The sequence below is a fragment of the Urtica dioica genome, chromosome 9 (genome assembly GCF_054948205.1).
Source record: "Urtica dioica subsp. dioica isolate 48M chromosome 9, U.dioica_male_clone48M_v1_H2, whole genome shotgun sequence".
NCBI lineage: Eukaryota > Viridiplantae > Streptophyta > Magnoliopsida > Rosales > Urticaceae > Urtica > Urtica dioica.
In genome coordinates, this window is record NC_142764.1 from 18,724,026 (window position 1) to 18,746,584 (window position 22,559).

At 37.0% G+C, this 22,559-nt stretch overlaps 4 protein-coding genes across 6 annotated transcripts; all 4 read left to right on the forward strand.

Moving 5' to 3' along the window:
* The first annotated feature begins 864 nt into the window (after positions 1 to 864).
* On the forward strand, positions 865 to 13,554 carry LOC149385489 (binding protein). The gene is made up of 35 exons (XM_089624955.1): positions 865 to 1,169; positions 2,372 to 2,575; positions 2,689 to 2,870; positions 3,402 to 3,528; positions 3,689 to 3,907; positions 4,172 to 4,388; positions 4,463 to 4,608; positions 4,698 to 4,843; positions 5,029 to 5,178; positions 5,285 to 5,333; positions 5,415 to 5,612; positions 5,963 to 6,145; positions 6,476 to 6,630; positions 6,712 to 6,838; positions 6,953 to 7,102; positions 7,189 to 7,248; positions 7,419 to 7,555; positions 7,644 to 7,761; positions 7,882 to 8,016; positions 8,108 to 8,304; positions 8,625 to 8,781; positions 8,910 to 9,056; positions 9,192 to 9,272; positions 9,377 to 9,632; positions 9,711 to 9,796; positions 9,871 to 10,014; positions 10,098 to 10,196; positions 10,925 to 11,004; positions 11,307 to 11,358; positions 11,458 to 11,544; positions 11,631 to 11,668; positions 11,811 to 11,870; positions 11,944 to 12,101; positions 12,228 to 12,811; positions 12,911 to 13,554. Exons 1-35 carry the CDS (start codon positions 1,077 to 1,079, stop codon positions 12,959 to 12,961), a joined length of 5,073 nt encoding a protein of 1,690 aa, XP_089481081.1. The 5' UTR covers positions 865 to 1,076; the 3' UTR covers positions 12,962 to 13,554.
* Positions 13,555 to 14,955: 1,401 nt separating this feature from the next.
* On the forward strand, positions 14,956 to 16,556 carry LOC149385490 (Calcium-dependent lipid-binding (CaLB domain) family protein). 2 transcript variants are annotated; one of them, XM_089624971.1, is made up of 4 exons: positions 14,956 to 15,114; positions 15,644 to 15,781; positions 15,870 to 15,965; positions 16,078 to 16,556. In XM_089624971.1, the coding sequence occupies exons 2-4, from the start codon at positions 15,671 to 15,673 to the stop codon at positions 16,381 to 16,383; spliced, it is 513 nt and encodes a 170-aa protein (XP_089481097.1). In that variant the 5' UTR covers positions 14,956 to 15,114; positions 15,644 to 15,670; the 3' UTR covers positions 16,384 to 16,556. The 2 variants fall into 2 exon arrangements, with proteins under 2 accessions (XP_089481097.1, XP_089481096.1); XM_089624970.1 differs by having other exon boundaries at positions 14,958 to 15,114; positions 15,668 to 15,781.
* Positions 16,557 to 17,168: 612 nt separating this feature from the next.
* On the forward strand, positions 17,169 to 18,713 carry ALKBH2 (oxidoreductase, 2OG-Fe(II) oxygenase family protein). The gene is made up of 4 exons (XM_089626637.1): positions 17,169 to 17,407; positions 17,541 to 17,657; positions 17,754 to 17,943; positions 18,032 to 18,713. The coding sequence occupies exons 1-4, from the start codon at positions 17,204 to 17,206 to the stop codon at positions 18,244 to 18,246; spliced, it is 726 nt and encodes a 241-aa protein (XP_089482763.1). The 5' UTR covers positions 17,169 to 17,203; the 3' UTR covers positions 18,247 to 18,713.
* Positions 18,714 to 18,977: 264 nt separating this feature from the next.
* Positions 18,978 to 22,431, forward strand: AACT1 (Thiolase family protein). 2 transcript variants are annotated; one of them, XM_089627447.1, is made up of 14 exons: positions 18,980 to 19,263; positions 19,428 to 19,526; positions 19,625 to 19,798; positions 19,882 to 19,987; positions 20,213 to 20,351; positions 20,479 to 20,556; positions 20,648 to 20,713; positions 21,060 to 21,145; positions 21,411 to 21,510; positions 21,584 to 21,694; positions 21,780 to 21,821; positions 21,935 to 22,021; positions 22,098 to 22,183; positions 22,261 to 22,431. In XM_089627447.1, the coding sequence occupies exons 1-14, from the start codon at positions 19,218 to 19,220 to the stop codon at positions 22,292 to 22,294; spliced, it is 1,254 nt and encodes a 417-aa protein (XP_089483573.1). In that variant the 5' UTR covers positions 18,980 to 19,217; the 3' UTR covers positions 22,295 to 22,431. The 2 variants fall into 2 exon arrangements, with proteins under 2 accessions (XP_089483574.1, XP_089483573.1); XM_089627448.1 differs by lacking the exon at positions 22,261 to 22,431 and having other exon boundaries at positions 18,978 to 19,263; positions 22,098 to 22,187.
* Positions 22,432 to 22,559: the final 128 nt, after the last annotated feature.

Sequence of the window (22,559 nt, forward strand, 5' to 3'; positions counted from 1 at the left end):
GATGATTGGAAGACACGGTGTAATTTTTTTATTTATTATTTTTTTTTTTACGGAAAACGCGGTTGAATTGAATTTATAAAGACTATCGCAATGAATTGAATTCTTAATCTGGGACTTTGGTTTTACAATTTTTTATTCCCAATTTAAAACATAAATTTATTATTCCTCCTCTTAGCTCTACTTTTTGACGAATTAATGGATGAAGAATTTATATTTACTCATAACTATAGCGAACAAAATGTATTTAGTAGTAGATATATACACACATTTATTCTTTATATGGTTTTATACGATTTTTGTCACTGATATTTTTGTTGAAAAACAATGTTTGTGAGAATATTTTTTACCTTCTTCTTTTCTATTTTTTTTTATTATAACTAGTTCTATCACTATTGCCATTTAAACAATCGACGAACCATTGCATTGACATTTGATTAACCTGAATTTTAGTAACCTTAGATGCGTAATTTACTGTAATTTTTTTTTCGGACTTTACTTGTTTGTCAAATAGTTGATTAATTTTCATCAAAAAAATTGCTTAACATAGATTCTTAATTTTTAAAAATAATTTTGAATGTAATGACATCGTTTTCGGAAATTCTTTATATTAAAGAAATGATTAAAAATCTAGCTTAGTGTAACTTGAACTTTATCCAGTTGAAAATAAATTATTTTCGAGTGTTTTTTTAACTATCATTATTATTTGACTTAAAATATACGCGAATACAATAAAGACCGAGCCCCACGAGATTAGAATCAGCTAAAAGTTAAGGGACACGCCTGCAAAAATAAGCCAAAGATCTACACGTCATCAGAATAAGGGATAAATAAGTAAATATCTTGCGATGTGCCTTCATTAGAATTTAGAGCTCATTTCGCTTTGTTGTTCGAAAAAAAAGCCCTTTTTCGACGAGAGAAGTAAGAACCAAACAAACAAAGAAGCGGAAGAGAGAACAAAAAAGACCCTCTCTATTTCGCACTCACGACTTTCAAGCTTCTTTATATTCTTAGCTTGGAGTTCTCTCAGATGAGAGTGCTCTGAGACTTCGATACCAAACCGTTCGGTCGACGAAGAAATGGCTCAGGAGCTCGAGCAACAGCTCAAGGAAGTGGGATCCAAGCTTGAGAACCTTCCCTCGTCCAAAGACTCTCTTCTCAAGCTCTTAAAGGTACGCATTTCTCACGAATTTCGGTTTTTCTATTTGGTCATCGTCTTCTAGGGATTCTGGGAGCGAAATTCGAAATTTGCGTTTTTTTTTGTTGTTGTTTGACGAGGCTTTTTTACTCTCTGTCGCGGTAGTTAATTCAGTTATCTTCCGTTTGGCTGCGAGTAAATTTTTTCTAGTAATAGACGAAGGTCAATGCTCCAAAGAAATGAGATTTCTAGGTTTCCGCTTCCGAGATTCTCTTCTCCTTAATGTTTATTTGCTGTGTTTTCTTTAAGCTCAAGTGTGTGAGGAAGATAAGTTAGGGTTTGCTTTACGAGGAGCGCTTTTGTTTCTCTTGGAGTTTAAGAATGTGAATTTATTTAGATTTAGACTTCAAAGTTGCGATTTTGATTCGAAATTTAGGCGCGGAAGTGCTAATCGAGGTTAATTTAGCTAGGGATTTCGATTTCGTCCTATCCGATGTTCCTTCATTGAGTTTTAAAGAGCGATGAGTACAAATCTGAAAAATCCAGAAGAATATCTCTTACTTTTTTAATTTTTTTTTAAATGATCTCTTACTTCTTTAAAAATTAATTTGTGAATTTGTGCGCCACGATTTGGATGTTTGTTTTATTATAGAATTTCTGAGTTGCTTTACCCGTGGCATAATTTACTTATCATGCGCTGTACTTTTTATGATTTAAAAAAAAAAATAGTACTACATACACTTGGTTCGAAACTTGAATTAGGGTTTCATTTTTGAGCAGCTGAAAATTCTACATGTTGATTGTTATTTATCTGTATATATTAAACGGTTTCGTTAGGGTTCCAAGCAAGATATTAGTATGTTCGAGAAAACTGTGCCAACTAACGGGTTATGTACATTAAGCCAGACAGTTGTGTTTAGGGTCTCAATTTAAATATCTCGAAATCTTGGGGAAATTTTTAGGGAAAAAATTTACAAGATAACTAGACGAAGGTACACACAGTCTATTCAAGTTTTCCGGTGAGCTTTGCAGGGTTTTGAGGATACAACTCTTAAGAACTTAGTTGACCCCCCTTGTTGCATGTGATAAAGCTTAAATCTTTTCTCCAGAAAATATTTAAGTCCATGTTAGTTGGTTGGATTGCCATCACCCAGAATACAACACCAACATTAACTGATTCCGAATCGGGAGCAATTCCTAGCTACTTGTTTATGTTTGCTCATTTTCCAAATGCAGCAAGCTACAAAATGTCTTTCCGAGTTGGATCAATCACCACCAGCATCAATGTTGGAGTCGATGCAGCCTTTCCTTGATGCAGTTGTGAAGCCAGAACTGCTAAAGCATCAAGATAGAGATGTTAAGCTTCTGGTTGCGACATGTATATGCGAGATAACACGGATTACTGCACCTGAAGCTCCTTACAGTGATGATGTTCTGAAGGTGTGTTTCTGTTTAGTCCAATTTAACTGGTTAATTGAATTTGATATAGCATATGCATTATAGTAAAGTACCTTGGTTGTAAGATACTCTTGTCGTACTTGATATGGCTGCAGGATATCTTTCATTTGATAGTTGGCACTTTTGGCGGATTACGTGACACAGCTGGTCCATCATTTGGTAGGAGGGTTGTGATTTTGGAGACTCTTGCAAAGTATAGGTCCTGTGTTGTGATGTTGGATCTTGAATGTTATGACTTGGTGAACGAAATGTTCAGAACATTTTTGGATGTTGCAAGGTTTGTTTTATTCCACCTCTCTTTCAGATGAATATATTTCAATGTTCTTCACTCTAGCTTCCTCTGTTCTAAAAACATAGTATTAAATATCGTGGCACATTCCTGATACCTAAAAAGAATTAAATTGTGATGATTTCCAATAATGACTAAATAGGCACTGCTCTTGTTTATTTTGTCAAATCAAGTGCAGCTTCTAAATGATTAAAATGATTCTTTCTTCCTGCACAAAATCAATTGTTTGGTCCAGAATAACCTTAGGGCTCTTTGCATGTTACCCGAGTATTAGAATGCCTCTGTAACCAAATAAGCAGGTAAAATCTTTCAGAAAACAGCATAGGGACAAAAACTGTTGAACTGACTATTGCATTCTGGTCTATACTACCATTCTTTGTTTAGCATGAGATTTGTTATTTTCATGTTTTTCCTGTTTAATATGTTATTGTGAATGGTTTTCTTCCATGTTTCTTTTTCCTATATTTTTTCTTCTTCTGGTGTATAATTACTAAAAGCTGGAATTTCTCATGCATGCAGTGATGATCATCCGGAAAGCGTTCTTTCATCAATGCAGACAATCATGGTTGTTCTCCTAGAGGAGAGTGAGGAAATTCAAGATGATATTTTGTGTCATATATTGACTAAGTTGGGACGAAATAAAACTGTAAGTATATTCTATTCGTGTGTATGTAACTCATGGGGTAGCATTTATAATTAGTCTATTTTGTATTTGATTACCCTAATTTTTCTGCTTTTATTTATGGTCATGTACCGGGGTTTTTCACTATATGATGTTGCTAACTTGCTAAAATCTTAAATTCCAGGATACAAGTAATGCTGCAAGGAAGCTAGCTATGAATGTTATAGAACAATGTGCAGGAAAACTCGAAGCTGACATCAAGAAGTTCCTAATATCATCAATGTCAGGAGACAGTGAGCCAGTGAAGTATCAGATAGACTATCATGAAGTGATTTATGATTTATACCGCTGCGCACCACAAATATTAACAGGAGTTGCTCCGTACCTAACAGGAGAACTACTGGTAAATGCTGATTTAAATGTATATATATATATTTCCTCACCTTTTTTTTTTTTTTTTTTTTTTTTTTTTTCCCTCATACAAGTACTCCCAATAGAAGGCTATTATTGAATATCATCTCAGGGGAACATTTATTTCTCGATGCATTTGATTGTACTCGCGTTAAATCTTTTACCGATTTTTCTAAATTATATTTATGGTGGAATATCTTTTAAACTGTTAACTTTTGGCAAAGATTTTCTCAGTAAAAATTTACAATATTTGCAGAGTGACCAGCTGGATACCCGTCTAAAGGCAGTCAGCTTAGTTGGAGACCTATTTGCCTTGCCAGGCTCTACCATTTCCGAAGCCTTTCAGCCAATATTTTCTGAATTTTTGAAGAGGTTAACTGATAGAGTTGTAACAGTTAGAATGTCGGTCCTTGAACATGTAAAGACCTGTCTACTATCAAATACTTCCAGGCCTGAAGCTCCCGAAATTATTTGTAAGAGCAGTTAATTGAAGTATGAAGTTATTTTTCATTGCTGTATCCTGATTTAGTCTTGTATGATTTTCTAGCGGCCCTCTGTGACCGGCTGTTGGATTTTGAAGAAACAGTAAGAAAGCAAGTCGTTGCGGTTATATGTGACGTGGCCTCTCATGATTTGAGTTCCATTTCCCTGGACACTGTGAAACTTGTTGCCGAGCGCATCCGAGACAAATCTGTAAATTTCATTTTAAATTATTTTTACTACCCTTCTGCCTATTCCGATCCATCTTACTTAATATAAACCATCCCCCTTTCACTTTCCAGCTGCTTGTGAAAAAATATACTATGGAGAGATTAGCAGAGATATACAGGGTCTACTGTGTGAAATGTTCTGATGGCTCAATGAAGTGTAATGAATACGACTGGATTCCTGGGAAGATTTTGAGGTGTTTCTTTGACAAAGATTTCAGGTAAGGCTGAACTCATATCAGTTTCATCTATGACATATTTTGAGGGACATCTACGTTGTTTGTCAATCATCCTGTACTAGTATTTCTCATCTTTGAAACTTGAGTTTCTGTTGAAGCTTCACAAGCGGAGTCCAATACATATTTATCGTCGTAGTTTTCCAACTTCTAAATATTGATCTATGCAGATCTGATACAATCGAATCTCTCATCTATGGATCGCTATTTCCAACTGAGTTTACGATCAAAGATAAAGTTCAACACTGGATCAGATTCTTCTCTGGGTTTGATAGCATTGAGGTTAAGGCTCTTGAGAAGATAATGGAGCAGAAACAAAGGTATGGTGTAATTCTGGGTTGCAATTTGATGAGCCTCCAGGACTTCAAGTCTGGGTCTTTGATGAAGCAAATACTGATTTTCAGGAGGTTTCCTCTTGGATTGCAGGTTACAGCAAGAGATGCAGCGGTATCTGTCCCTCAGGCAGACATATCAGGTTTGCGGAATCTTGAATAAGAACAAAAAAGTTGAGATCGTTGAAATAATATGAGAAGTGAAAGGTTCTGTTCTTGATCAGTTGCAGGATGGAGATGCCCCTGAGGTCCAAAAGAAAGTTCTCTTCTGCTTCCGTCTTATGTCACGCTCATATGCAGACCCAGCAAAGGCTGAAGAAAACTTTCAGTTTCTTGATCAATTGAAGGATGTTAATGTCTGGAAGATTCTTACGAGTCTAGTTGATCCGAATACTAGTTTTCATCAAGCTTGTACTTTCAGGGTAAGACTAATCTTTTACTAGCGTTATAAGCTGTCAAAATGTATCTTATACCATATTAACAGTATTTCCAGAATTGTAGGATGCTAAGTTCTGTTTACAATCTAAACTAAATCATTGAGCTCGGAAATTACTACCACTAGTTTAGTGAATTTTATTTATTTATTTGCTATGTTCAGAAATCTGATTTATACTTTGAATTTAAACTCGAGCTGAACATTTTTCAAATTCAAAGTGGAGTTCGGATGTCAAGCTCCAGTTATATTCTCACATATTTAGCTTTCACATGTTTGTCGTCTTTAACAGATTAGTAATCTCACCTTTTAGCTTTATGGACGCTTCTATACATACAGGAAGATTTACTAAAGATTCTTGGAGAGAAGCACCGGTTATACGAATTCCTTAGCAGTCTTTCTATGAAGATTTCGTATCTACTTTTCAACACGGAACATGTGAAGGAACTTCTTTCAGAAGTAGCCACCCAAAAATCTACTGGAAATTCTCAGTATGCATCGTCTAGCATGAGTATACTGGTGGTGAGAGCATGCGTTTGCCACTTATATTATTTGCTTTATATTCCTTACCATATGTTTCTTGTAGTTGTATAGTGCATTATCTCTTGAATTTCCCTTTATTTATTAATTGATAATGTTATTTTATCATGATTAAATTATCATCAGCACATATTTTTGTATGCTCTATTGTGCTTGTCTCTTCAATGTTGGGGTGAAAGCTTATACTCTTCTGAGATTACTCTGAAGTGAGATTGTCACTGGCGCTTATTATTACAGTATTACTAGATATACGCGATATTATTTTTTAGCATTAGTTTAATATGTTTCAAACTTTGTCTTAACATATATCAGATTCTCGCACGCTTCAGCCCAATGCTATTTAGCGGAACAGAGGAAGAACTCCTGAATTTTCTTAAAGACGGCGACGAAACCATAAAAGAAGGTGTTCTTCATGTCTTAGCAAAGGCTGGTGGTACCATTAGAGAGCAATTAGCAGTGTCAACTAGGTGCAGTGATTTTTTTTTCTTCTCAAATATAAAATGCATTTCTTGTAGTAAAAATACTCAGGTATTGTTGTTTTCTTGCAGCTCCATAGACCTCATGTTGGAGAAAGTATGTTTAGAAGGAAGTCGAAAGCAGGCAAAGTATGCTGTTCATGCCCTTGCAGCAATTACAAAAGATGATGGACTTAAGTCTCTGTCTGTTCTCTACAAGGTTATTATGATTATATATATATATAACTGTTTTAGGTCTTGTATTACGTTTTTTATTTTTTATTTTTGTCCACAACAGTGATTTTCTCATATCGTGAATTTTTTTAATGTGCAGAAACTTGTGGATATGCTGGACGAGAAGACGCATTTGCCTGCTGTTCTTCAGTCTCTGGGTTGTATAGCACAGACTGCAATGCCTGTCTTTGAAACCAGGGAGGCAGAAATCGAAGAATTTATAGTAGACAAGATTTTGAAACGCAATGATGTATGCACCAATGCTAGTTTCTTGTACTGCATTCTCAATTATCATTCTGATTAGTACTCAGGCAATTATATGTTTTGTTCACACAGAAGGAAGAAGGTGAAAAGAAGGCATCCTGGAGCAACCGAAGCGAGCTTTGTTTGTTAAAGGTTGGCCACTATTAAGAATATGTACATAAGTTCGGAACACAGTCAATGGTTATATAATCAATATTTTTTTTATCTATTATACTATGATGAACCCTGTAATACTGGATTTTCTTTCATCAAGGCCATTCTTTTATGGCTTCACATGTTTTTCATCTTCTTCTTGGCTGCAGATTTATGGGATTAAGACACTGGTCAAAAGCTTCTTGCCCGTCAAAGATGCGAATGTCCGTCCTGGTATTGAAAATCTTCTTGAGATTCTTAGAAATATGCTCTCATTTGGAGAAATATCAAAAGATATAGAATCAAGGTAAATGAACAACACTTAGATTTTTGGTTGATTAGATATTCTCTATGTTGTTGTACTTGAAGACTTATATAATATGTGTCACCTACAGTTCAGTGGACAAAGGCCATTTGCGACTTGCTTCTGCAAAGGCAATCCTCCGTCTGTCAAAGCTTTGGGATAATGAGATTCCTCTTGACATCTTCCACTTAACCTTGAGGACATCAGAGGTTTGGCCATTATATCTTTGGGGTTCTCTGTACTTAGTTATCGTGATGTCATTTGGTGATAACGGCATACAATTAACAAGCTAGCTGGTAACAAATTTACTATTTGTTTTGGCTTCACAGATAAGTTTCCCTGAAGCTAGAAGAATATTTCTGAGCAAAGTTCACCAATACATCAAGGATAGGCATTTGGATGGAAAATATGCATGTGCTTTCTTGCTAAACGTTTTTGGCTCCAATCCATCTGAATTTCAAGAGGTAATTAATTGTTCCTTCTTTTTCTCCAAATCCTTTTTAATGTCATCGTAAGGCTCTATTGAATGCTTGTTATTTTCGAATGAAATGACAGGATAAACAAAATCTAGCCGATATTATTCAAATGTATCAACAAACAAAGGCACGTCAAGTCTCTATTCAAAATGATGCAAATTCCTCGGTGGTTTATCCTGAATTCATTATCCCATACTTGGTTCATGTTCTTGCTCATCACTCATGTCCTGATATTGATGAGTGCAAGGATCTTGAGGCTTATGAAGTGCTATACAGGTATTAATATTCATGCTATGAGTTTTTCGTTTAGATTTGCGTATATATTGTCCGCTGGATGTACTATGTGCATTGGGTGCTTGAAAGATTAGTAGGAAAGTTTTTTACCCCTACCCAGTCTTAGATGGTATGCCGTTTCCAGACAATGCTCAAATATGTGACATATTTCCAGTTCATATTTTATGTACCTAAAGGACATGTTGCCAGAATATAAACAGCAACATTTATCTTTAAAACTGACTTATGTTTGGAAACATTCGTTAAAAGTGACATCTGGGAAGTTTCTTTCGTACTGAAATTTTTTTGTTCCCAATTTGCAGGCAATTGTACATGATTCTTTCCATGATGGGACATAAAGATGAAGATTTCATCTCTGAATCTAGTAACAATATATGCAAAGACACTATTTTGGCAGCAATCTCTATTTTTCATAGCATCAAGCAATCTGAAGATGTACTTGATGTTGCAAAGTCAAAGGTTGGTGATACCAAAGTCAAAGAGAGATAGTATTACCCAAGTCTTTACCCTCTGAATAATTAAAAAAAAAATCAATTTAGATAATAGATTCCATAACGCTGAGCTCATGTGTGAAATGGTTTTCTCAGAGCTCGCATGCTATTTGTGACCTGGGGTTGTCAATTATCAAGCTGTTGGCCCCTAAGGAATACGAAGTTCAAGGATCAACAGCACCAGCTTCGCTGCCTGCAATTCTTTATAAAAAATCCGAGAAGAAAGAAGGAGATGATTCTGCGGTTAGCTCTATTGTTCTTGAAATTTTATGCTTTCTGTTTATTTATTTTATATATTTGAGGTTAATTCATCAGGAGAAATGTGTATGTTCCATGTATCTTCTCTTGCAGATAATTAAGAATTTGAGTATATGGCAGGTAAAGGAAATGCAATCGTGGTTGGTTGATGAAAGTTCATTGGCACACTTTGAATCACTTAAGCTGGAAACTACTGAAACAGTATGTTCTGCTGCTTAACAAAGCTGTTAATATTTTGTTTTGTGGTCTGTCTTACATTGTTAACAAACTCGTGCTGTCTTTTCCTTTGTGTTCGTTGCCCATAGCTTGATGCAGAAACAGCTGAAGAAGTGAAACCGGGCGAACCGGATGGGAATGATGTGCCTATAGGAAAAATAATCAAGAACATCAGATCTCAGGGTTCCAAGGGAAAAAGGTCGAAAAGGGACAACTCTTCACCAGTCGAAGGAGTAGAGGGTGAAAATACTGTTGATGTCATACATCTGGTCAGGGAAATAAACTTGGATAACCTGGGACAATCTACTAAGTTCGAATCGAGCAATGGTCATGACCATTCCCCTAGTAAGAAATCTAGACTTGATACAAAGCATCAAAACATTGTAAAAGAAAAAGCTAAGGATGACGATTCTTCTGTTCCAGTTCCTAAACGGAAAAGGTCGTCCTCTGGTCATAGTGCCTCCAGGCTTGCAACCAATTCCCCATCAACAGATACCAGAGGTGACCGGGTAAGCACTTTATCCGATGCATCCATAGGAATTATCTGATCTGTCCTGATTCAAAACCCTATGTGCATATGCAGGAAAAATCGGGTGTACGCAACAGATTAGATTTCTCAGTTTCACGCTTTCAAAAGAAAGCTTCTGCATCGCCAAAACACAAAAGGAAAGGTTCGGATCGAAGTCGTGCTGACGCGTCAAATGAAGTTGAAACCAGCGACGATGAGGTGACATTGTCTACTAATTGCACGTGTGTACTGTGTAGTCATTTTTTTGTTAGTTTTCAGCCTCCATATCTCTTATGCGACAGAGCCCTAAAGTGATGAAAACTGACAAGACCCGCACGGCCAATGAGTTTTCTACTGGATCCGGAAAGAAGCGAAAAAGAAGCCTACCAGGATTGGAAAAGGTATACATCTTTCATCTGCAATAATGATTTTTCATTCTTGCATAATAATATTCCGGTTTGCTGTTGTAAAATAAGTTTCACTGTACCACTGTCAGAGATCCGATTCTCCCTAAACTAAACAACTTGGGGCTACTGTAAACTCCACCGATTGATTTAGTTGGGAGAAAACTGGATACCCATGAACCACGGTTATCCCAAACAAGAAAGAATAACATTTTCACTGTATTATATTCTTCAAAGCCTGATGTTATGTCAAACGTCCTTTAGCATTCAACTCGCTGCAATATTGCCTTCAGTTGATCATCGTTTAAAATTGATATATTTTCTATCTTTGTTTTATTTTTATTTTTTTTTATAACCGTGGTGTCTGGGTTAAACCTGACTAAAATCCACAAGGCCCTGAGATTATCCATCGGCAGACTATCCTGGTGGCCCCAATTGTTGCGCCCAGGGGGAATCAAACTGATAAGGTCCCAAGAATTTCCGTTACCACTAGACCAAACCTTTTTATTATTTTGTTTGCTAGACTAAACCCGTGGTAGGTTGACTGGGAGACCCTTCCAGTGACCCTAAGTTTTTGCTGCTTTTGTGTGTGTTGTAACTCCTGCATGGTTTAAAAATTTCAAGCAGGGTTGTCTATGATTATGCATGTATCGGTATTCGCTTTACAATCTTTAAGAATTATATTATGAATTGTCTCTCTCTAACCTTTTCATTCTTAATCTCAGTGCAAAAACAAGGATGGTGAAAAAGATACTGAAGACTTGATTGGCTGTAGAATTAAAATTTGGTGGCCTATTGATAAACGGTCAGTGCTCTCATATAGTGTAAGAAGAGAGTGACGGTGACAGGATTTTTTTAGTCTTTTTCAATAGAAGAAAAATGAAAGCTGTCAATGTCGAGTGGTAGTTTAGGATTTGCTGCCCAATTAACCCCTGAGAAAAAAGTAGTCATGATCTCCAAAAAAATCAGTTTCGGTAATAGGTTTTATTTGCTATTGATGAACTGAGCTATAAACTAGTTCTTGGTTCACATTATTTTTTGTATAATAATCATATGGTAATTTGGAGTTAAATCACTAATCCTTTATTTTGTTTGATGCATACACAGGTTTTATACTGGCACGGTGAAGTCATATGATACTATCAAAATGAAGCATGTGGTTAGTTTCATTTTGTAGGCTTCCAAAATATCGTACATAACCTGGTACTAACTTTAATTTTTGCTTGTTTTGAAATTGTAAATCAATTTCGTATTGAAGATATTGTATGACGATGGAGATGTAGAGATACTTCGTTTGGAAAAGGAGCGGTGGGAGGTGATAGACAAGAATCGCAAATCAGTGAAGGTCTCGATCAGAGTTTTTGCTTGAAATAGTCAAATTGTTTTTAATCGAGACTCAATTCTAATATATCTGCCTGTCATGATCTACAGAAACTAACTCCATCAAAGCCTTTCCCTTCAAAAGATATGTAAGTTTTTTTCGACTAAAGGATGATGTGTTTGGCCTCTTAGAGTGTTCTAGAATGTATCTTTCAGTTTATCAGATTATAACGTCATTAATCTCTCTCTCTCTCTCTCTCTCTCTCTCTCTCTCTCTCTCGTGTTTACCAGATCACCTGTCAAGGCCAAAAATTCTGGTGGCTTAAAACAGAATAAGAAACCAATCAAGCCGTGAGTTCTTTGCATGTCTCCTTAACATCTCTCCTTTTTTTGGTCTCTTAACATTTTGAATAAATTATTTCAGTGTCAAAGGGAAACGAACGCCAAAAAAAGCTTCTACTCAAAGAAGAAAGGATGTATCGAAAAATAATCACCGCGAAGCTGAGGAAAAAGAGAGCTCAGATCTATCCAATGCAGAGCCCACCACGACGTCCAAAGTTGACGAAGATGAAATAAACTCAGGTAATACTACCGTTACTGGTACTTATCATCCTCACTCGTGGATCGTATGTCTGATAATCAAGATCATCTAAAAAGCAATGTTCGGACACACCATCTTGTTTAATGTAATCTCTTTGTTCTTTCCAGGTAGTTCCGAGGGAGAGCACGATGAGAAAATGGACGAAAATGTAACGGATGAGCAAGAATCTGACAAGGAAGCAAAGCCGTCGCCCAAAAGAAAGAAGCTAAAAGGTAAGGAGGCAAGCCCAGATCCTATGGAGCTTGATGAAGAGAGACCCGACTCTGGAGAGCAGCCCGGCAAAGATATGGAACGCAGCCCGGAAGATGATCGGAAAAGCGAAGAAGAGAAGCAACAACATTCAGCAGAGGAGGATGATCATGCCGGGGAATCTAGCGAAGCCTCAAGAGAAGAGACTAAAGAGGAAGAGAAGATGGATTCGGAAGCTGACCAAGTAGACGAAGAGCGGGCTAAAGAGGAAGAGAAATCAGGCTCCGAAGAAAGTCAGCCGGAGGAGGCTACAGCAGAGAAGTCAGAATCTGAAGATGATCAAGGAGCAAGATCAAAAGACGAAGATAAATCAGCTTCCGAGGATGAAAAGCAAGAGGCGGATGATGTTTCACACAGCCCCGTTGAGAAAGAGAAATCCGAGGAAGAGCCCCAAAATCATTCTGATGTCGGAGAAGACGAAATGTCCGATGACGAGCCTCTGGTACTTTTTTATTTTTTACTTATACTCGACCCTGCTACTTCAAGCCCGTACTATCTCCGCCTCAAGTTTAACATTGTTTTATCTTTTCCCTCAACGCAGATGATGTGGAAGAATCGAGTGGTGAAAAAAGGCTCAAAGCGAGTGCGGTAAGAGAACTCAGTCTGCCCTATATATTTGTAGTTTTTTTTTTCTTCCCTTCTTTTGTCGGACATTACGAGCTTGTATTTTGAGTTTAAAGACTTGACCAGAAAGAGAAAAAACCAAACCAGTTTCGACAGTCAAGCACAGTAATAATGGAAAAGAGAAACCCCATGTAGTTTGTAAAAAATAACAGTAGACAGTGGTGTCCCACGTTTAGGGGTAGGCAAAGTGTTGGTGCCTGTAACTATGCTCAGACACAAAATAGCAAGTAAGCTGATAGATGTTAGGTTTGACATGATTTGGCGGGACTGAGTTCTTCTTCTTCATCGTCTTCTTCGCCGTCATAACTGATAAATATCTGTCGCCTACATGTACAGTAATAGCGTGGGAAAAAGGTTTAGTCATTTTGTTATATTCATATGATTGAATTCTAACTACTTTCAGGGTAGTAGTCCTTTTGAGGATCTTATATACTCTGTTCTATTGGTTTGTGGGTCATGTAATAGCTTTTGGTTTTGTATGTTATGTTCGCCTTGGTCTTACTTTGATTGGTCTATAATCTATCTATTGTTTTCTTTAAGATTAGTTTGCTTTTTTGCTCATCTTATGATGTAATTAGGCTCAAAATTAGATAATTATTTTATTTAATACCGATGCGGCGAAAACTATGGCCAGAATCTTAAATATTTTTAGTTGTTTTGTTTTATGCTATTGTTAATTATCACCTTAGTCTTCTCTCTTTGTTCAAAATATTCAATGGTTTATCTCACACGGGTTTCGGTCAAACAAACACTTTTCACTTTCCAAGAATAAATTTATCTTTTAGCTTGAACAAAACAAACGTAAATTCTTATATTGGCCCCACGGTAGTTGAATCCCATAATATATCCATCTCTTTTTAGTTGGTCAAAGACTTAAAGTTCACATTGATCACCGACCTTAGTTTATTTATTTTAGTTTTAACTACTTTTCTACGTTTACCTATTCCCTTTATTTTTAATTTTTTATTATTATTATTTATTTTGAGTGTTAACGCTGGCTGGAAAAGAAATGGTCATATTTTTAATGGTTTAGTTACGCCAAAATTAGATCAACACCATTTTTCAAGATTTTCAATTTTACGACTATCACGTATACGCAACAAAGTTTAAAAAGTAACCTGAGTTGGGAAACTAATATTATATCAATGACTAGGTTATGTGAAATGGGGTTTCCAAAACTTGTGGTTTATTACTTTATTTTTTTTATTCTCTATGAGTTAAATTGTGTGGTTCCTTTTATCTCCGCATTTGTGGTGATGGTGAAACAGATTCACTCAATGGTGGTTCGTTCATGTTAAATCATGGTTGAGCGTATTATGTAAGTGGCCATAAGAATTCAAAGCAATAAAACAAAACCAAAACTTTATTTGATGAAAGTGCTAATAATACTAGTAATAGTATTGTCGCGTTTAAATAGAAGAGAAAGGCAATCAGTAGTGAAAAAGAATAATCAGCTACAAAAAAGGCATTGACTGACAGCTATACACAATAAATACACACCTAAGTAAGAGGTGCAAAAAAAGGAAAAGAGAAAAATCCCTTAAAAAAAAAAAAAAAAGAGAAACAAGAGAGAGAGAGAGATGAATGTATTGTTGTCTACAAAAATCATAATTGAGTTTATAAAAAACTTTCAAAATTGAGTCTCGACTCTTGAGGTAAAAAATTTGATGCTGCCCATATAATTAATTATCAAAAAATTGTAAAAAAAAAAAAAAAATCTTTATAAAATTAGAATTTAAAAATGGAAAAAGGATAGGAAAACACGTTTGTAGTTGTATAACACTTAGCTAAAATCAGTCAACAGTCAACACAGAGGACCCCACAGTGGATGATCCGAACTGGTCTCCGTCAGGACCACGTTTATACGACTGCCACGTGTCAGTTATCATTCCTTTTCCTCTTTACTAGAAGAATCTCTCATTAAACCCCGTCAACCTCGTCAACCTGTGATTCCCGGTGAGCTTTTTGCTTTGGCGTCCAAATATCTACTCTTCTTGTCCCTCTCTGCTCTGAACTCTGAAGCTGATTGCATTGCGAAATTCATTCCACCACGAGAAAGAGAGAGAGAGAGACCAAGAAAACGGACCACCCAGCGGAAACTCGAAACCCCTAATTTTGTTGGTAATCTCTTTTCATCTGTCTTTTGCAATCTCAAACTGATTTTCGTTTTTCTTTCTGTTCCTTGGTTTTTTTTCCCCTTCAACTCTCATGGAAAGAATGAGTAAATGCTGTTATGGAGGGATTAGTTTAGTTAAGTCTGTTGTGTTTTATTGTTAATTTGGTGTTATTTTTAGTGGGCTTGGCTTGGATCTTTGTGTGTAACTCAAGCCAGAGCTTTTGAGTCGCTAAAAGAGCTGTATCCATATCCATAATATTATGCTTCTAAAGTTTATGTCTTCATCGCAAATCTCTCTCTCTCTCTCTATCTCTCTCTCTCCGTAACATTTACACCCAAAAGCTAATAACTTAAAATACTCTTTCACGGTAATTGTCGTTGAGTATCGAATTGTCGTTGAGCATCTGTACAATGCCCTATCTAGCTACATGCTCTTGATATTATTATATATTTATTTTTGCTTATTCGTATTTCAAACAGTTTAATTTCCCTTTTCAAATCCTGAATTTTATTTGCTTGTCAAAACTCGTGAAGAACACCGTGTCTTATCGTAAACAGATCATGGGGGAGCAATTGGGGCTACTTAAAATTGTAGTTGTGCAAGGCAAAAGACTTGTCATCCGAGACTTCAAGAGCAGCGATCCTTACGTAGTTCTCAAGTTGGGCAATCAGGTAAAAAATAAAAAATAAAAAAATTGATCTTCTCACCGATTTCGTTCAAGACCCATATCCAACTCATTTCTTTGGATTGTTTTTTTAGACAGCAAAAACCAAAGTGATCAACAGTTGCCTTAATCCAGTATGGAACGAAGAACTAAGCTTCTCGCTCACCGATCCCGTTGGTACTCTCAATTTGGTATGACCTTGACTCACTCACTCACTCACACACACGGTCACTCGCTCATTGTTTCTCTTGTCACTGATAAAAATAGTATCTTTAATTTTTTTTTTGGATTTGTCGTTAATAGGAAGTGTTTGACAAAGACCTTTTGAAATCGGACAAGATGGGTCACGCGCAGCTGAGTCTCCAACCCCTCGTCTCGGCGGCTCGGCTGAGGCAGATTCTTCAGAGCTTCCCCGGAGAGACCACTCTGAGGAAGGTCGTCCCCGATTCCGACAACTGTCTCCTCAGAGAGAGCTCGATCAGCTGCGTCAACGATGAGGTTGTCCAGAGTGTATGGTTGAGGCTCCGTGGTGTCGAGTCCGGGGAGATCGAACTCAAGCTCAGCTTGATCGAATCTCCCGATCATAACACTTCTTCGAGGCGGGCCTGAGTCCAATCAAGTTTCCTCTTCTTCTTCTTGATATAGTTTAGCTGTTATTTCGATTGCCTGGGTGTGTGATTGTTTAGTGCTGTTTTTGAGGTTTAGTTTGAACTCGTGTAATTTGTACATAAAGCCAATTTGTAATTTTAATTTTCTTGTTGAATTTAGCAAGTGCTCTTGAATGCTGTCACTTGTTTTTTGTTTTTTGTTTGTTTTGGTGTGTATCAGTACCTTTATCACTATTAAGTATTAACTCAATTTACTAAAGAACTCTTCCAACAGTACTTGTTTAAGGTGGTCATGGTTCAAGTTTAAGCATACTGTTAAAACAAGAGAGTCAATTAGCCAAGCACTCGTTTAAGTTTAATCATGAGGTTTCCATGTGTTATAATGGAAAAGTTGAAAAATATCCAAAATATGAGTAATTAAAAAAAGCATCAAATTTTAAAACTTTAATACAATCGTTTTTTAAAGGAAAAAAAAAATTGCACAAAATTACCTTTCAAATAAAAGTGTAAAACACGGGAAATAAAGAATTATAATAAGAAGACGAAAAAGAGGGACACAGGAAGATGAAGAAGAAGAAGAACCACAAACAGAAATGTGTATTTGGCTGGTGAAAATATTAATTTTAACAACGAAAGTAGAAATCTAGGATGAGTATTTTCCACAGTAAATTTAAATATAAAAATGAAATGAATCTTTTGGGCTTCCGATTTGAATTGGGCCGAGCTGGACAGCCCAAATAAGGATTGGGATATAAAGTCTCCCAAAACTTTGGCGCGTAAATCGTATTGATTGTTGTCCGTATGTATGGTCGAACGAATCAATGAGTTCGAACGAGTTGAAAAAGACAAACCCTAACGAAATCGTGGCGAAGAGACAGATCATCGATCTTGACGAAGAAAGCGACGTCGTCTACATTCCCAGGTTTCTGAGCCTCGACGACTCATGGAAGTTCTTCGATTACCTCGACACTCAAATCCCTTGGACCAGACCTACCCTTCGCGTTTTCGGACGATCCTGCGTCCAGGTAACTTTCTAAATCTCTTAACATTTTTCTTCATAAATCCCAAATTCTTTATGAAAAGATGTAATTTGAGCGAGAAAGTGCGACGATTTGTACAACAAATGCCTTGATTTTGATTGGAAATTTCGTTTGACAGCCAAGAGATACTTGCTATGTTGCGAGCCCTGGATTGCCAGACTTGGTTTACAGTGGATATCAACCGCGTGCTTACAATTGGGACGATTTTCCTGTGCTCAAGGAAATTCTTGATTCTGTAACTAAAAATTATAATAATTAAAAAAAAAAAGTTATGTTTAGTCTCTGACATTTGCGATTATGCTAATTCTTCGAAATTCGATAATGTGGAAAGGTTCACGAAGCTCTTCCGGGGAGTAGTTTCAACAGCTTGCTTCTCAACAGGTACAAGAACGGCGGCGATAACGTCGGTTGGCATTCCGACGATGAGAAGCTTTACGGCTCTGCTCCCCAAATCGCTTCCGTGTCGTTCGGATGTGACCGCGAATTCTTCCTCAAAAGGAAGCCCCGGAAAAAACCCGCTGGTACACTCAGTTTTCAGATCTACGCAGAAGAAAATGTTTCGGTGGTCACAAGGGTGTTTTTGTAAGCTAATTAATTTTAATTTTCTAGAGCGGAGAGGCAATGGTGATGAAGAGCCTGCGAGGAAGCGAACGAGGAAAAATGACGAGAAGTACTCGTTGACGCTGAAGCACGGGTCGCTTCTTGTGATGAGAGGCTATACTCAAAGGGATTGGATGCACTGTATTCCTAAGCGTGCTAAAGCCGATGCCCCTCGAATCAATCTCACTTTCAGGCGTGTCGTTGGAAGAGGAACACAAGATTAAAAGCTGGTATATCTTCCAAGTACTTGTGGAGGCTTATATGAGGAATCTGCAAGGTCTAAATAGATAGATAATTATGCCTTTTATCGCTTTGGGTCGGCTTATCACTCTTGCTTAACCCATCTGTGTTGTGTAATTATAGTTTAGTAGTGGAAATGAGGATTTACTCGGGTTATCTATCATGGTCTTTCTATCTAGTTGTTAGAGCTCTTAGACTAGAATTTTTCTGTGATACCCAAATGTTGATGTAGTGCCTTTGATTCGCCGTTTTATTTCGGTATGTTTTGCCACTTGAGCTGAAAAACTTGCAAGTTACAGAATTCAACAAGTGCATTCCCTGATGATAAGTCGGTTGATCTGTTTACAATCAGTTTTCAATCTACTTTGGGAATGAACGTGCCTAAAAAGCCAAAAACTTTGGATATAATAATTTGAGGTGTAATTTCTTGTTGATTTATGATAAACTCCCCCACGGGCTTGTGATTCTTCGAATGTCGTTTTTCCTATGCCGAGATATAACGTCGTTTGTAGTACGCACGAAGTCAAACACATGACGATGTCAGAACCTTCTAATCCATCGAAAGGATGAAATTTATTGTAGTAAATTTATGATAAATATATTGATTTACATCATCACGCTATTAATAGCATAAAATATGATGATAATTCTCTAAAAAAAAAATTATGGTAAGACAAAAGAGAGACAAGTAAAAAGAATGGACGTCACCGTATTTAAAGTAAGTTGTTTCCGTTACTCTCTCTCTCTCTCTCTGACACATTTATGTCCGTCTCTGTCATCATTCTTATCGAAAACCGACGCTTCCCCAGAAAAAAAGAAAACTGAAACACACAATAGAGTAAGGTGATCATCATCATATTCATCGCCATCAACAACAAGTGTGTTTGATTTGCTTCTTTCTCACCGTGCGATCTCTTCTCCTTCCATTACCGAGCTTCGTTCGTCTCAGCCTCACATGGCTCCACGCTCAAACCTTTCATCCTCTTCCATTAAACCCAGAGGTAGAGCCTTTTTACTTTCTAATTCCAGAAAATGGAAACCATCTTTTCCATTCCACGAATGTTGTTGATCCCACTTTGCTTGTTTCTTTGATACGATCCGTCACGATATTTGACCATGGGGATTTGAATTCGAACGTTATGTATATATATTTGTGTGTGTTCAGATGTTTGTATAGTGGGTGTTGCGAGAACGCCCTTGGGTGGTCTTCTCGGTTCTCTCTCGCCTCTGTCAGCCACTGAGCTCGGATCTGTCGCCATCAAAGGTAAATCAACCTCTCTCTCTCTCTCTCTCTTTATTTTTTTTTATTTTTTTTTTTTCAATTCAGAAGAAATGAAACTTTTGAAATGGGTTTTGTTGAAGCTGCACTTAGCAGGGCAAAAGTGGACCCATCAATGGTGCAAGAAGTGTTCTTCGGGAACGTTCTCAGCGCCAATTTAGGGCAAGCTCCGGCGAGGCAAGCGGCGCTCGGGGCGGGAATTCCCAATTCCGTGATTTGCACGACAGTCAACAAAGTCTGTGCTTCTGGGATGAAAGGTCATTTCAAAGTCGCCTTGGTTTTAGCACGTGACATGACATGAGTTTTGATTTGCTGAGATTCTGGTCTTTTTTTTGTTCAGCTGTAATGTTTGCGTCGCAGAGCATTCGACTCGGTGACAATGATATAGTTGTGGCTGGTGGAATGGAGAGTATGTCCAATGTTCCCAAGTACTTACCAGATGCGAGGTCAGTTTTTTTTTTTTTTTTTTTTGGGTTTTGGTTCTAAAACTAAAAAAAGTAGTATAATTGATGAGAAGAAGAAGAGAAGCTCTCGGCTATTGCATTGCTATGCTATGAGATCTCCAATTGCGAATATTGATCATGTCGTGTTGTTGTTTAGTAGAACGAGTTGCCTCAACGCTTTTGAGTATAAATTGTTCTGACATTGTTTGTTATATGAATGAGTATCAGGAAAGGTTCTCGATTAGGGCACGACACCATTGTTGATGGAATGCTCAAGGATGGCCTGTGGGATGTCTATAATGACTTTGGAATGGGGGTTTGTGCAGAGATATGTGCCGAAAAATATACCATCTCCAGAGAAGAGCAGGTTGGTAATTCATTCTCTCAACATTTAGCAATCTTTTTTTTTTTTTTTTCAACTTATCTTAAAACCGTTACACATGTTTTTGCAGACATGAATATCTTATGTCTATTATATCTGTTTTTCCTTATAGGATTCTTATGCTATTAAGAGCTTTAACCGAGGAATTTCTGCACAAAGGGATGGTCTTTTTGCTTGGGAAATAGCTCCAGTAAGATTATGATTTTCTTTGTTCCTGCGGAAAATAGGAAAGATCGTTTCCGTTTCAATGTTCATTTCTGTTGGCATTTTCCGAGTTGTAGGTTGAAGTTCCTGGAGGACGAGGGAAACCATCTAAAATCATTGACAGGGATGAAGGTTTAGAGAAGGTACAGACTGCCTAAGGTTTGGATTTTAAATAATTATCTTTACGCTAAATATACAAGCTAAACACCTGTGTAAACAATATCTTGGGATTTCTAAACTTCTGTTTTTCTAAAAAATTAAAAATTATAAAACGGCTACTCTCCCTTTGATGAAGACATAAAAATGTTAGATGCGTTTTGCAGAAATCCTTTTCACTTCGAGTTGTTCCTCAATCTGCCATTGCAAAATCTTTTCACTTTACCAAGTTATGAAGCTGAATCTGTTAGTTATTCATTTAATGTAAAAATAGGCTTTTTAAACACATTCGGATATGTTAATAATTTTTTCTTTCCATGTATGCCTTGTTAGTTTGATGCTGCAAAATTAAAGAATCTCAGGCCAAGTTTCAAGAAGAACGGAGGAACTGTTACTGCTGGAAACGCTTCTGTTATAAGGTGTTTCTCTTGTCAAACTTACTATTAAATTAACAAATGAGAGTTTCGGTATTTATAATAGCCTGAACAGAGATTAAAGAGCAGTAACAGTTGGTTTACAATATATCTATCTATATATATATGTATAAACATATATAATTGCACGCTAATAAAACTTCTACCTTGTCATGAAAGGATTTTGTGTGTACAAAGTTTATGCTACACAGCAACTTTTGGCTTTACATTCATGGCTATGTAACGTTTTTTTTTTTTTTTTTTTGGATAGTGATGGTGCAGCTGCAATAGTTTTGATGAGTGGCGAGAAGGCACTTCAGCTTGGGTTGCAAGTAATTGCTAGGGTTACCGGCTACGCTGACGCTGCTCAGGTACTCCTAAATAAAATCCCATCTTTCTCTACTATGTACGCTTATTAGAGCTCAAAGAAGGCTGTTTTTTCAGGCACCTGAAATGTTTACGACCGCTCCGGCCCTTGCGATACCAAGAGCTATTTCAAATGCTGGCTTGGACGCTTCTCAAATTGATTACTACGAAATAAACGAAGCATTCTCTGTATGATTTTATTCCTTTTTTCATCAACATTATAAATCAACTTCGATTTACAAAAAAAAAAAAACGGATTTTATTATCGCTGCAGGTGGTTGCTATCGTTAATCAGAAGCTGCTCGGTCTTAACCCCGTGAGTTTACCATTCTGAATTCGGAAAAAGAATAAAAATAAAAACCTAATACAGATCTTTTCATTTGATTAGCACGTTTGTTGAGTTTTCTCATCCTCTATTATTTTTTATAGGAAAAAATAAATGTGAATGGCGGGGGTGTATCGTTGGGACACCCAATAGGATGCAGCGGAGCTAGAATCTTGATTACACTTTTGGGGGTATTTTATATGTTCAACTTTTCATCTACGTAACTCTCGTTGAATCCGTGCGAGTTTAGAACCACTTTTGTTGCAGGTTTTGAGACATAAGAATGGGAAGTACGGTGTCGGTGCGATCTGCAACGGCGGAGGCGGAGCGTCTTCGCTCGTTGTTGAGCTCATGTAAGTCTTAACCCTGCACGCCATTCGTTCTCCGACACTCTTGTTTGAAATTCACATATTTCTATTGCTATTCGCAGGTCATCTACGATTGTAGGACCGTCATCCTTATGAAACAACCATCTCACTGACACCGATTATGTTTAAGTTGTGAGTGGACTAAAATAAACGTTTTAAGTAGATGTAGAAGAATAATACTCCCTGTAAGAGATTTCTGAATAAAAACAAAAGCTTTGTTGGCTCTCTGAGTACTAATGTGGTAAGAACCGTACTTATTCTTTGATAGAACGAGAGGAATTACAAGGTAAACCTATGTATTCGAGAGATCTGGCACTCTCCCAAAAGCCTAAGCTTGCCTCAAACTTGTTTTTCCTCATTA

Coding starts and splice junctions, on each gene's coding strand:
- LOC149385489 (XM_089624955.1), top strand. CDS start 1,077: ATGGCTCAGGAGCTCGAGCAACAGCTCAAGGAAGTGGGATCCAAGCTT. Junction 3,908..4,171: donor ACCTAACAGGAGAACTACTG/GTAAATGCTGAT, acceptor CAATATTTGCAG/AGTGACCAGCTGGATACCCG. Junction 8,305..8,624: donor GCTTATGAAGTGCTATACAG/GTATTAATATTC, acceptor CCCAATTTGCAG/GCAATTGTACATGATTCTTT.
- LOC149385490 (XM_089624971.1), top strand. CDS start 15,671: ATGGGGGAGCAATTGGGGCTACTTAAAATTGTAGTTGTGCAAGGCAAA. Junction 15,782..15,869: donor TTCTCAAGTTGGGCAATCAG/GTAAAAAATAAA, acceptor TTGTTTTTTTAG/ACAGCAAAAACCAAAGTGAT. Junction 15,966..16,077: donor CCGTTGGTACTCTCAATTTG/GTATGACCTTGA, acceptor TGTCGTTAATAG/GAAGTGTTTGACAAAGACCT.
- ALKBH2 (XM_089626637.1), top strand. CDS start 17,204: ATGAGTTCGAACGAGTTGAAAAAGACAAACCCTAACGAAATCGTGGCG. Junction 17,408..17,540: donor TCGGACGATCCTGCGTCCAG/GTAACTTTCTAA, acceptor TTCGTTTGACAG/CCAAGAGATACTTGCTATGT. Junction 17,658..17,753: donor TCAAGGAAATTCTTGATTCT/GTAACTAAAAAT, acceptor TAATGTGGAAAG/GTTCACGAAGCTCTTCCGGG.
- AACT1 (XM_089627447.1), top strand. CDS start 19,218: ATGGCTCCACGCTCAAACCTTTCATCCTCTTCCATTAAACCCAGAG. Junction 19,264..19,427: donor CTCTTCCATTAAACCCAGAG/GTAGAGCCTTTT, acceptor GTGTGTGTTCAG/ATGTTTGTATAGTGGGTGTT. Junction 20,352..20,478: donor CCATCTCCAGAGAAGAGCAG/GTTGGTAATTCA, acceptor TTTTCCTTATAG/GATTCTTATGCTATTAAGAG.